Below are 14,341 nucleotides of genomic sequence, written 5' to 3' on the forward strand. Positions count from 1 at the left end.
AAATTAAAATATATTTTAAAAATAGGCATAAAGAATTATATAATTCTTATGTTTACACATAAGTCCAGATATCTAACTATATACAACCTTGTAGCAGGACAGTCCCACAACATTCTTTTTCCTGTCTCCTGCCTTCATTCACCACCCCTTTCTTTTTGAACAGTTCATCTACCCAAGAGACAGCATGGCAGCAACTGGCATGTCATGACAAGCAGCCCTTATTCAGAAGACCAGAATGACAGGCACTTCAAGCATGAACCTACTATTACAAATTGCCATCTTCAGTGCAGTTGCTTAGTTCACGGATGTCAATATATATTGTTAGTCAGGATGAGAATCATTCCAATTAACTGCTGGATTCAAAAGTCTTCTAAAGATTTGCAGGATCATTGCCTTACCCATCTTCTACATATTACTATATGGCTTGCCACTGTCTTGTTTCCTAGCTCTTCTCCTTTCCCTCTCTTAATTATTTAGTCCTCAAGTTCTTGCTTTCCTTTTACTTGTATTATACCTTTCTATTTGTATTTCTTCTTTTGAATTCTTATACTAGGGAAACTATACGATATTTACACATGTGGGCCTGGATTATTTCACTCTTGAGTATATCTTCAAGTGGCATCCACTTAAATATAAAGGCTTCAAGTTTATCATTCTTTATAGCTAAGTAATATTCCATTGTATAAAAATACCACATCTTTTTCATCCATTATTGGAAAAGTTTTAAAGAGAATATACAGACCCCTTAAAATGATTTCATTGCTTTTTGAAGCAGCTTTTCTGTATTAACAGCTTAAATTTATATATTAAGCTTGGCATTATATCCCATAAAAACTTTACAAAGAAAACTGGAGAAATAATTTGTGAAGTTCTGGAACTAATATATGTTTCAGTGAGTTTATCAGGCTAAGAGTCATTCCTTATATTGATCCTGTCTCTTAGTTTAGGAGCTAAAGTTAATAAGAAGCATAGTACTTCCATGCCTGAAACATGGCATTAGCCAGATCAGAGCCCACAACTTTACATACTTCCCTGTCTCTAAACATAGAAACCAAATAGAATGTTAGCAATTGAAATAGCGGACTGTGTAGTGTTAAGAGTTTTGCATTCTTTTATAAATATTTTTAAATTTTTATTTGAAACATAACTGTACATATATGTAGAGCTCTCTTTTACTTCCTCGATTGCTCCTAAAAATGCCTGAAACTCACAATTTAAAAGAGGAGAGATTTATTTTGGCTCTCAGCTTTAGGAGTTTCAGTCTATAGTTGGCAGACTATAATGGAGAAGAGGCATGGTAGAAAGGCCTGGCAGAGGAAAACTGCTTAAAACATGATGGCCAGTGGGAAGAGAATGATAGGAGGAGAATGAGCAAAAGATAAGTGCTCCTCTCCTCAGGTTGCGGTCATCTGCCAGAACCCACCTCCAAACAGGCCCTACATCCTAACAGCAAATCAGCTGTATCCTCCATGATCCAATCACTTTCCAAAGTCCTACTGATATAGGGGAAGTGAAACTCCCTACCTGAAAGGTACCTGGAACGAGTTTGGGTTCTCTAAAACCCAAGGATGAATTTTAGGAACAAATGGAGGTTAAGAGTAGAATATATTTATTGGGGGAAAGAATGCTTCTGTCCAAAGGAGGAACAGAAGAGGAGCCAAAGAGTTTTGTCCCCAGGAAGCTGTCTCTTCCAGGGAATTTTATAAGGTAAAGCCATGCGGTGAAGCAGATCTAAGATGGTGGAGAACATGGGAACTCGCTTAGGTGGGCATAAGGTGAGACAAAGCTATGGTCAATCAATGAGATTACAAGCACCATTGCTCAGGTAAAACTGATAAATCCAGTACCAAATGAGGAAGTGAATCATGTAGCAAGTAGACATGAATACAAGACAGGGTCACTTCTTGTTGGGGGTTGGGTTAGTGACTCTTTAGGGCTCTATCAAGGTGATTGATACCCATTTAGAATATCAATCCCTGGTGCCCATTCCTAGGGAAGTATGTGGCTGCATTTGTTTACTCTTTTGTCTTAAGGTCTGGTCCAAAGCAGGAGTGTCTCTCTCTTTCAAATTTCAAAGTCACCTTGTCTCCCATATTGTCTCCTTGAGGGCCTATCTCTGTCAGATGGCCTATAATATTTTTATCTAATTTAGCTGCCTATAACACTACCTCTGAATGTATGAGGCTTGGCAAATAGAGACATTCCAGAGTGAAACCATGAGGGTGCAGTATGATTTTTCAATACACATATACGACATATAATAGTCAAATCAGGGTAGTTAGTATATTCATCATTTCAAACATTTATCATTTTTTGTGTTGGGCATATTCAAAATCATCACTACTAATAATTTATAATATACCATTAAATGTTATCTAACATGCTTACCTTACTCTTCCAGAGAGCATTAGAAGTTTTTCATTCTATTCAATCTCTCCTGTATTACCACCCTGTCTTCATCTCCCCTTCTGCCACTTTTAAGTCTTTGGTAACTATTTTCTACTCTTTACTTCTGTGCTTCCACATATAAGTGAATATATGTGGCATTTGACTTTCTGTATCTGATTTGTTTTCTTGAACATAGTGACCAGTTCCATGTATGTTGTAATAAATGCTTCTTACCATAGTTGTGTAGTATTGCATAGTGTATTTATGTCACTCTTTGTCAGTCACCTGAAGACAAATAGGTAGGTGAATTCTACAACCTCACTATTGTGAATACTGCTGCAGGAAATGCAGGAGTACATATCTTTAATACAGTAGTTTCATTTCTTTTTGGATATGTACCTAGTGGTGGGATTGCTAGATCATATGTACTTTTATCCTGTTGTTGTTGTTGTTGTTGTTGTTGTTGTTATTGTTGTTGTTGGTTTTATGAACCATGAGACTGCTTTCAATAATGGTTGTACTAATATACATTCGCACCAACAGTACATAAGACTTGTCTTTTCTCTGCATTCTCATCAACATTTGGAATTCTGAATATCTTTACTCCTGGCTTAATGTCTTTGCCTAAAATTTAGCTTTCAGCTATCATGGCAGTTATGATTAGCTGTTATTGTCCTTTCCATGTGGAATAACACAGAAGAGGCATTCTGCAAATAGAAGCAGTATATTAAGTATTCTCAATAGTTATCCAAATCTGGCACTCAGTACATGCTGAGTAAATGCTTGAATAAAAGAACCAAGGGATGATCTAGAATTCAGTTTAAAGTTTTACCTATCATTTTACTACATATTTCATATCCAAAGACTCACTTTTATAGTTAATATGATGTTGAAGAAAAAAAGAGCTGGAGATACAGCTCAGTGGTAGGAACTTGCCTAGAGTGTGCAAGGACCTGGGTTTGACACCTGCCACAGCAAAGCAAAGAGGAACTTAAAGGTCCGGTGTGGTCATTTCCAGCCATCTAGAGGTTCCGAGACTCCTATGTCTTGCCACATTTTATGTACTTATTAACATAGGACAAAAATATTATTTTTGGTAAAACAATTTTGTGTCAATATTAAAAGTATAAGGAAATCCCAATGTAAAGTAATTCTGGACAATTATTTGTCCCAATATAGAGTGAGGTATAATTCTAAAAATAGACATAAAGAAATACTACAGTAACCAACGCACACAAAAATAAGAAAAAAAAAACCTATATTAACTAGCTTCTCTGTGACAGAATACTCAAGGAAACCAATTCAAGAGAATAGAGATTTATTTTCACTGTGGTTTTAGAGTTGGCTTCCTTGTTTGGGGGCCTATAGTGTAGCCGAACATCTTGATGATGTTACAGGGAGAAACACTGATCTCAGGTGGGTGACCTCCAAATGATACAGGGAACCTCCAAATGGCATAGGAAAAATGATCTCCTAACCTGACCTGCATGAGTTCATGTTCTCTAAAACCGAAAAATGAATTTTAGGAACAAATGGAGGTTATGAGCAGAATACATTTATTGAGGGAAAGAAAGCTCCTGCCCAAGAGAAGGACAGGAGGTAGGCCCAAGCAGGTAGTCACTGGGAAGTTGTCTCTTCCAGGGACTTTTATAGAGTAAAACCATGTGGTGAAGTGGGTCTGAGGTGGTGGAGAACATGGGAACTCACTTAGGTGGATATGTGGTGGGACAACACTATGGGATTACAAGCACCATTGCTCAGGTAAAATTGATTAAGTCCAGGACCAAATGGGGAAGGGAGTCATGTAGCAAGCGGGCATGAATGTAGAACAGGACTTTATGAGGTAACCATCCAGTAGTAGTCGGATTAATGATTTTCTGGCTTCCTCAGGGTTAACGATCAATCCCAGATACCAATCTTTAGAGAGGTCAGCATTTGTTTAATCTTTGGTCTTTATCCCTGGCCCAGGTGGGAGCATTCATCCCTCTCACAGTTGCAAGGTATCTTTTTTTTTTTTTTTTTTTTCATTAAGGGGTTATGACTTTTTTTTCATAATTTTATTGAGAAACAAATAGCAATGAGACAGTTTCAAATCAAATTGGTAGGACAGTTTCAATAATTAACACATTGCATACATTCTTCCTAGTGGTTAATAGTTGCAAGATATCTTGTCTTCTGTGTTATCTCCTTTAAGGGCCTGGCCCTGTCTGACTGCCTATAACATTTCTAACTCAGCTGCCTGCAACAATGAGAAGTGCATGGTAGAGCCAAGCTGCCTAAAACATGGAACTCAAGAAGCAGAGAGAGAAAAGAAATCCAAAAAGGAAAGAGAAATGGCACCTGTGTTCTAGTAAACCCTGGAAGACGCATCCCCAGACATACATAATTTTTTTCCACTAGGCCCACATTCTGGAGATTCCACAACCCGAATCAGTGCCTCAGGCCAGTAACCAGTCATTACACATGCTGTCTTTGGGGGACATTAAAATCCAAACCATCAGCAACACAGTAAAAGCATGAGCAAAAAATTTAAATAGATGTTTCACCAAAGAAGATATATAAATGGCCAATAGGCACACGAACAGATGCTCCATTTCAGGAATGCTTAGTAAGCCAAGGCCACAATGAAATGCTAATATATACATTTATATAAAAAGACTCAGAAACTTGGCAAGGCTGTGGAAAGCTGGAAGGCTTGTGTGTTGCTAGTGAGAGTGTAAAATAGTAGAATTACAATTGGTTTGTCCTTTTCGCAAAATAACTGAAATAACTTACCATATCATCCATAAAGTCTACTTCTAGAGTAATACTCAAAAGAAGATAAGACATCTTTTCTCTGCATTCTCATTAACATTTGGAATTCTGAATATCTTTACTCCTGGCTTAATGCCATTTTGCTTAAAATTTAGCTTTTAGCTATCATAGCAATTATGATTAGCTATGTTATCATTCTTTCCATATTCAATAATACAGAAGAGGCATTCTGCAAATAGAGGCAGTATTTTAAGTATTCGAACAAATCCAACAGCTGCTTGTCCACCCATGTTTCCAACACATTACTTACAGCAGCCAAAAGTTAAAAGTAACCTCAGTGTCTATTGACAGGTGAATAAACCAAATGTACATAAAATGGAAAATCATTTAGCTTTTAAAAAGAAGGGAGTTTTGACACAAACTACAAGGACAAACCTTGGATACAACACACTAAGGTGAATAAACCAGACACGAAAGGACAGATACTAGATAATTTCACTTAGCTCAAATATGGCACACATGCTGTGTTCCTCTTTGCTGTGCTGTGGCAGGTGTCAAACCCAGGTCCTTGCACTCTCCAGGCAAATTCTTACCACTGAGCTGCATCTCCAGCTCTTGTTTTCTTAAACATCTTATTGACCATAAAAGTGAGTCTTTGGATATGAAATATATAATAAAATGATAAGTAAAACTTTAAACTGAATTCTAGATCATTCCTATGGCATGTATGCTGCAGCAGGTGTACAAAGCTCTCTGTCAGCCCAGAAGGGAAGTCACAACATTGCACCAGCAACAGAATGTCAGGTGACACCACAGTGTGGGCACTTTGTGACAAGTAGGTGGGTTTGGAGTTACACTTTTGGCACTCCATCTCTAAATGGTTTGCCATCACTGATCTAGAGCAATCAGACCCATTTTGCTTGAAAAGTAGAAGGTGGCTAACAGGGTTGGGAAAGTGATGACGCAGGGTTGGTATTTAATGGATGTATTGTTTCACTAAGAGAACATGGAAAAGCTCTGGAGGTGAAAGTCAGTGGTGGTTGCTCAACAAGGTGAATGTGCTTAAGATCATAAATCTTTATGTTCAAAAATGGTTGAAATAGTCACCTTTGTGTTATATGTATTTTGCTATAAAAGAAAAAAATGGACAGAAGACGTAAAAGAATCCATAATAAAAGCTAAGGTAAAGAAACTGAAACATTTTCAAATACTATATTTTCTACAACTTTTTCACTTATTTGTCCAGGGTTTACAGGGACCTCCTGGCAGTACAGGAGACAGGGGACCTGCAGGAGAACCGGTATGTTTATTTTTCTAATTGTGCTTTTTTTCATAATGTACATCTACCTTTTCATCATTACTGCCCTACTGTACTATGGCTGGTATACTTCAGAAAACAGCCTTTTGACAGGTTTTAGTGACAGCAGTGATGACAGCACAGCAGAGAAGTAGAAATGATGGGGCACAGCAGAGAAGTCAGAAATGATGGGGTGGGGGGAGCCTTTATTAACTCTGAAGACATAGACAGGATCAAGGACAGGGAGATGAGCAAAATCTCTGACCTGAAAACGGGAACCTAAGACTTTATAGGCTTTTGCTAGTAGTAGAGTTTGAGGGGCAGGTTCAGCGACACACAACGGGCTGATTGGAGGCTCCCATGTGGGGGCGGGAAAGGTAAAAGGAAGCTGTATCCAGAGCTGGAGTGGGGAAGAAGAGGAAGTGGTCACTGGGGAGATGAGCTGTTGTGTTGTGGATTCAGCCATGTTGGGTCAGGGTCATGATAATGTAGCAGTCAGTACTTGGGCTGTAACCTATCACTTTTATTATAGACCATAGACTAATTAGGTAGAATAAATATTTTGCTGTATCACCAAGCACTATATAAAGTGAATATGTTAGAATATAGTTTTAAATGCCTTTCAAGTTTCATGTGGCCAAACTTGATACTTTTTCTCTCAAACTTACAACTGAACATATTTCTAAATTCTACAAAGAAAACTGTTCTATTGAATCTCAGAAACTTTCTGAATGCCTTGCTAGTCTTATAAGTATTGCATTGTCACATACACAGTCACATTGATGAGGCCAATTCTGTAATAAAAAAAAAAAACATGTAAAGAAAACAAACTCCACATTGATTGGCCAAAACGTACGAATGTGACATAAGTGCTATCGTGCCAACAATACAAAACTTATATTGCAGTTTTATAACTGTGACTCAATAACAGCGTTTCCATGGAAAATGAGTTGTGGAAAGGAAAGATGTAGTCACAGCCTACTTTCTTGCAATTTATTCTTTATTACAAATGAAGTCATTCTTCTGGTTAATTGTATTAGATACAAGATGCTGTAATGCGCTTCTAAGATTTACAATACAGTCTTTCAAATCACTTGGTTGATTTTATCATGAGTTGAGTCACAAGTTTACAGGTAAGATTTGGATAATTCATTTAGACACTAGAAAGTGGAAAATTCTCACAGTCAAATAATTTTCTTACCAAACTGTGTTCATTTTCTCCTTTATGTACTTGCCCTATAAACTCTCCAAACAATAAGTAATATAATAATTTTTTTCTTTCCAAATAAAATACCTAACCTATGGCATTGATTTTAGACAACTAAATCCTTCGTGGTTTTCCTCCTTATTTTGTATATTTCAACCTGTTATTTCAACTGTAATATTTGTCTGACCATAAAACAAGGCAGATCTTTTTTTTTTAACCATAGTTTAATTCAATATGTTTCCCTAAAAAATCTATAAGCTTCTCAAAATGAGAGGCCATTTCTTTTGTCTTTGTCATCTCCTCTGCTGGTGTAATATTTGGCATATTAAATCTTCTCAATTGTGTTAAAGACTAGACTGACAGAAGAACATGTACCAAAAACCATCACCACTCAGCCAGTATGTGACATTATTACATGAGGCAAAAGGAATGAAAACCAATCAGTCTTAACAAAGAAGACATTTACGTAAAGTATGTCAGTAGAGTTATGACATAGTACGGACATTGTCTTGTTATTTTCACAAGAAAAGACTTGCTAATGAAAACCTAATGTGCAGGTCATAGGGTCAGTGGGATTGGTAAATGAAAAATAAATTAATTTATAATAGATACAGTGGGCTCTGTGTCAGATATTTGAGCTGCCTAGTGTAATCATAGAAAAGAAGCAAAATTGGTAAAAGGAAATATCAAAACATTTATATTTTGACAATAATAAAATAAGACACTATTGTAGCTTTTCTGTGAAAAAATATAAAAGTAGTTTCCCCAATACAATGTCAGTATTTCAGTTTGAATGGTTGACCATTCATTCATTCATTCATTCATTCATTCAACAAGTATTTGTTAGGCATCTGTACTTAGTATATAGTGGTAAGCATGGAGTTTTCAATACAGTGATAGAAATCAATTAAATTACCCAAAAGAATATATGAATAATTAAAAAGTAAGATAAATAACATAAAGCACAGTCTTCTTTCAGTATCCGTGAGGAATTGGATCTAGAACCACTCCCTCTCATACATTAAATCCGTGGGTGCTCAAGTCTTTTATATGAAATGATATCATTTTCATATAACCTAACAATATTCTTTTATGGCTTGAAATTTTAGATATATTGCCAAAACCATAATGCATAAAAAATTAATACATAGATTTCACTAACATTAAATTCTGTATTCTCAGAGAGATTTGTTCTAATAGTGTTTGTGGACAGGATATCAGGTCTGCATCTTGAACAATGAATAACCACTAAGACAACAATATGTACTATATTAATTATTGAAACTGTGCTAGTAATCAGTTTTGAAACTGTCTCATTGCTATTTGTTTCTCAATAAAATTATTTTTAAAAAATAAAAAATGAAATATAAAAAAATTCTGTATTCTCCAAAAAAGAATTAATAGATTAAAAAGACAAAAAATTGATTAAAGGAAATATTTGCACAACCAATGTTAGATGAAAGACTTATGCCAAAATATAGAAACATCATCAAAAGTCAACAGTTTTTACAAAAAAATTAAATAGGCAAAGGATCTAAACTAATAACACAGTAGAAGAAAAAAATGAAAGTGACATAGAAACTATGAAAATAGGCTCAAAATCATGTTATTAGAGAATTGAAAGTTTTTAAAAAACTGACATGACACTGTCAGAACAACACTTGTTAGAATGGTTAGAATCCAAAGCCCTGACTATGCCCAGTGCTGGTGAAGATGTAAAGCAACAGAACACTCACAGATTGCTGGTAGGAATACAAAATGGTGCACCTCTGTTGCAGAGTGGCAGTTTCTTACAAAGTAGCCATATGATCTGGTAATCAGACTCCTTCACTGTTACTCAAATGAGTGGATAACTCATGTCCACACAAAGGCCTGCACATAAGTGCTGAGAGCAAACACCTTTCGTCATAGCTGCTCAAAATTAGAAGCAACCAATATGTGTGCAAGGGTCTGATTGTGTCTCTCTAAAATTCATACTGAAATTCTAACTGTTAAGGTGGTGGTAGTAGGAGTGGAAGCTTGAGAAGTGATTAGAGAGATCATAAGGTCATGAGGTCTTTCATCTTTCAAGACTGGAAACAATATTCATCAAAATAAAAACAAGCTCCAGAGAATCAACTCTCTTCTTCTATCATGTGAGAACACATGTGCCATCTATAAGCCAAAAAGCAGTCTCACCAGAACGAATCTGCTAGCACACTGATCTTGCACTTTTCCAGTGCCCAGAACTACAAGAAACACATTTCTGTGGTTTATAAGCCAACACTCTAGTGTTTGGCTATAGCAGCCTACGTCAACTAAGACAATGTCTTCTGCAGAATAAAAAACTGTGGCATGCCCACACAGTGGAATGGTAGTCAACAATAAAAACAATGGGGCATCAAGCCACAAAAGTTCTTAGAGGAATCTTAAATGCATACTGGTAAGTAGCCAATTTCAAAGGCTATACTGTGTGATTCCAATTGTATGACATTCTGGCAAAGGCAAAAACACATAGACAGTAAAAAGAACATACATATGTCTCTTTAAAATGCTACTATATTTATCAGTTTGTTAGGAATATTAAGCAGATGTTTAAGTATTATTTCCTATGAAATCCCTTAGCACATTATTTGATCCTTATTAGCTGCTTAGTAAATGTTTGTTGAATGAACAAATGAATTACAAAGTAAAAGAATGAATAGTATTACTTTTGTTGCTCTTCTTTTTTTTTTAATATTTTAGGGAAGGGTCTACAGGGTGTTCAGGATCTCACTACTAGATCTGAATCATAGTGATCTGCCTGTTTACATCCTCCCAAGAGCGGGGATTACAGGCACGCACCACCATGCCCAGTCTCAATTGTTTCTCAGCATGCTCTGGGGGAGGGGCCAGCATGGCAGGTCTGGGGATCAAACCCCAGCCCCTGTGCCTGCTTGCAGGCACTTTAATCTGCTGAGCTATTTGGCCTGCCCTCTCTTCTTTTTTTTTTTTTTTTAAATCCAAACATAGTTTAATGTCCATCACAAAACAATAGAGATGAATCGTCCAAAGATATAATTTAGTTTATATGGAGAATATAGTAATACACTGGTAACTTAATCATATATTATTTTATATGTTTTATATTATTTCATAAATGTATTCATTTATATATTGTCATAAACTAAGCTTTGATTCTTACATCTTAAACTTTATTTTAATATAGGGGCCACGAGGACTTCAGGGTGATGCTGGACCTCCCGGAGATACAGGCGTTGAGGTAACACTTTTGAGGCTCTTTCTTCTTCATTGATACCCAATATATTTTGTGAGACTCTATAATAAATACATTAAATGTATTATGAAGGCTAATTATATAGTACTCTCTTCCATATTCAGAAAATGAAACCAACAATTCTGTAACAACAGAAAATATTATAGTAGGAACCTAATTTTATACACACAAAGTTTTCTATTAGTTCATTGAAATGACATCAAAAATTTAACTTTTTTTAACTGACTTATAGTTGACTTGATAGCTCTTAATGGCTAGGGTGTTATATTTCTTTTATAGAAAGAATTTTGAAGTGACTAGCATATATCTTAGAATAATAAACTACATTTGTTAGACTTACAAAATCTAATTATTTTAGTACTTTCTATTTGCTTTAGTTCTAAAAAGATGTTCTTCCTTTCCTCTCCTCCCCTATCTTCTGTGAAATTACTCGGTTGGCTCTTTATGATACCTTCTTATTAATATATCTCAGTCTTTACATACAGTCGCCTTTTCATTTCCTTGACTTAGCAAAAACTATTATCAGGGCCGGCAAGATAGCTCCACAGACTAAAATGCCTGCTTAGGCAAGCTTAGGCAAGTGCAGGGACTACGGTTTGATCCCCAGCACCACATGCCATGCCAGCTTTGCCCCCAGGGCAGACTGAGCCAGCCATCTAGACCGGGCATAATGGCATATGCCTGGAGGCTGAAAACAGGAGGATCACTATGAATCTGAGCTGTGTGGTGAGATCCTATAACAACCAAAAACATTAAAATAATAATAATGATAATGATAATAATATCATAGTGACCTACAATATATTATTTTGATAACTCTGTCTTTCTCTTTACCCTAGTTACTGATTCTCTATTGTCATTTTAGATATTCACCTATATATGCCACAGACATCTCAAATTCCCCATAACAAAACTCATCACTTTCCTACTCATCCTCCTTTTTTTACTCCTGTCTCATTGAAAGATACTCCTTATATCCCACAACCCCAAACTGAATTGTCCTTGACACGCCTCTCACCATATTCTCTCCAATTAGCCATTGTTTCTTTTTACATAAGCCCCACCACCTTGTTTTTTTAAATCTTTCCCTTCCTTTTCATCTCTGATGGTAGTATTTTTTTTATTAATTTTATTGAGAAATAGCAATGAGACAGTTTCAAAATAGGTTCATAGACATTTACAATAATTAATACATTGCATATGGTTGTCTTCATAGTAGTTATTCACAGTACAGGATGCACACATGATATCCTGCCCAAACACTATTAGTACAAATTTTCTTCTCATTGGATTAAGAGAAAGTAGCTGTATATCTATCCTAACTATTTTGTACATACAGATACAAACCAGTCCTTCTTTTATATCCCCCTTTTTTGTTTAGTTTTGGCAGAGATAGGTATTCCATTGCCATTTAAATATTGCAGGTGTGTGAATTCAGCAAAATAATCTAATATAGTCCAGTAGTCCACAATAGTTGTGGGTTATCTGTAGGTCTGGCAACTGCCTATATTATAGGGTAATAATATCATTAAGCTTCTCTTCTGGAGGGTTAAAAACTTAAGTTTGAATGCCAAAAATTAGAGAAAAAGAAGGGCTACAAGGATAGCCAACATTTTGGTCTTAGCCATTCAAGGTCAGTGAAGACTCAGAACATAAGAGAACCCGTACTCTAACATCCTGTAACTCAGTGGTGTCCCAGATTTTCTGATCAAGGAAATTATGGGGCAACAGAGGAAAATGATCAACAATGTATAATGCACCTAAGGAGAGTCACCTAGAGAGAAAACATTCTTTCAGGCTTTCACAGAGAGCAAAATGGTCAAGCAATGGCCATGACTCATCCACATGACTGACACTGACAAAAGATCTACAAGCTGTGGTACAGGGTTTCAGGGTAAATCCTGGGGGGATTTGACTGAACTTGTCAGATACAAAAGTTACATTTCTTGTTATATAGATCTTGCTTTATCTTGGTCTTACTCATCCAGCAGAAAAGTATAAAAATGAGGTATAAAAAGTAAAGCCATATTAATATGCTGAGCTATAAAAGGCTCAAGTCTGCTGGTAGTATTTTTAATTTTCCACTATTACATAATCTCCTACCTGGCAAGCATAAGATCCTGAGTTCAATCCCCAGTACAAAAAAAAAAAAAAATTTCCACTATGACACCATGAATTCTCCAACTCTCATCACCTCATCAACTACTTGTTGACATATTATATTAATATTCATTTCCTTGAAATTTTTCAGAGAGTTTCCATGACCTTTGGAATAAACAAGGCCAACTTTTTAACACATTAAATAATATTCTACATGATCTAAATTCTGCAAACCTGCCAACTACAGCCCCAGAAAACTCTTCTCCCCAGTATGTCCCCGGTTTGTTGAATTATTTCTCATAATTTGGCTATATGGAGCCTTCCCATGCCTTCTACCTTTTCATTGTGTATGAGGAGGAAATATAAAGATGACTAAGATAAGGTCACTGATTCATTTAGAAATTTATAATCTATTTCAGAGGACAGTCACATAAATAATCTTTATGTTACAATATGCTAGGCCCTGTGATACAGATATTACAGGGCAATGTAGGAACACTTAAGTGAATCTTTAATACTACCTGGGAGAGGGCAAAAATCAGACTTAGATCTGTGTATTCTTGTTTGGCAGGGAGGAGGGAGTTATGAGATGAGTTTTGAGAAAAAGAAGAAGTGATATGAAAAAAGAGGAATAAGGACAAGAGAATCCCAGAAAAAGTAATATTCTGACCAGGAACCTTCAAATATGTAGCACTGTAGAGTTTTTTAATCCATAAAATCAAAACAGAGTGGTAATAGAGTTTAGGAAAATCATAAAATCTTATGTACTTTGTTAAGAAAAACTGAACCTTTATTATGTTTTATTCTATTAATAGATTCTCATAACAACTTCATAAGTGAAGTTATCATCCTCATTTTATAGGTAAAAAGGCATAAAATGGTTAGGTAATTTACTCAAGAAAGTAGCTATTAATAATGTAGATCTTAGATTTAAATTTAGGCAATGTGCCTCCAGGTTCATGCTTTTAGCCCCTGCGCTTCTCAACACATAGTGATGTCACTTTTTGCAGGATGTAAATTGTCCCAGCAGTATTCACCTGGGATTAGAAATTGCAAAGGTTAACATACTGGCCCAGAATTGGTCAGAAGAGCACCTACTGATTTAGCCTAAGAAAAAAATGAAGAGATGGAGAAGGGGACGGCCAAATATTTAATTCAGTGGACTAAAGCACCTTCTTAGGCAGATGCAGCAGCCAGGGCATGCTGAGATGGAGATTGAGATTGGGTGTAGTGACGTGCACCTGTAATCCCAGCATCTGGGAGGCTGAATACAGGTGGATCACTGCAAGTCCAGTCTACATAGTGAGACCCTGTAGACCCTGTCATATATATATATATA

The 14,341-nt window shown here is 36.1% G+C and overlaps 1 protein-coding gene across 1 annotated transcript in view; it reads left to right on the forward strand.

Moving 5' to 3' along the window:
• Col24a1 (collagen type XXIV alpha 1 chain) overlaps positions 1-14,341 on the forward strand; it is a 403,759-nt gene that overhangs the window by 267,512 nt on the left and 121,906 nt on the right. The window contains exons 31-32 of the mRNA XM_023699052.1: positions 6,389-6,442; positions 10,834-10,887. Of these exons, the coding sequence (XP_023554820.1) occupies positions 6,389-6,442; positions 10,834-10,887 (108 nt within the window). The remainder of the gene's footprint in view (positions 1-6,388; positions 6,443-10,833; positions 10,888-14,341) is intronic.

This window comes from Octodon degus, unplaced genomic scaffold (genome assembly GCF_000260255.1).
Source record: "Octodon degus isolate 3935 unplaced genomic scaffold, OctDeg1.0 scaffold00109, whole genome shotgun sequence".
Lineage (NCBI taxonomy): Eukaryota > Metazoa > Chordata > Mammalia > Rodentia > Octodontidae > Octodon > Octodon degus.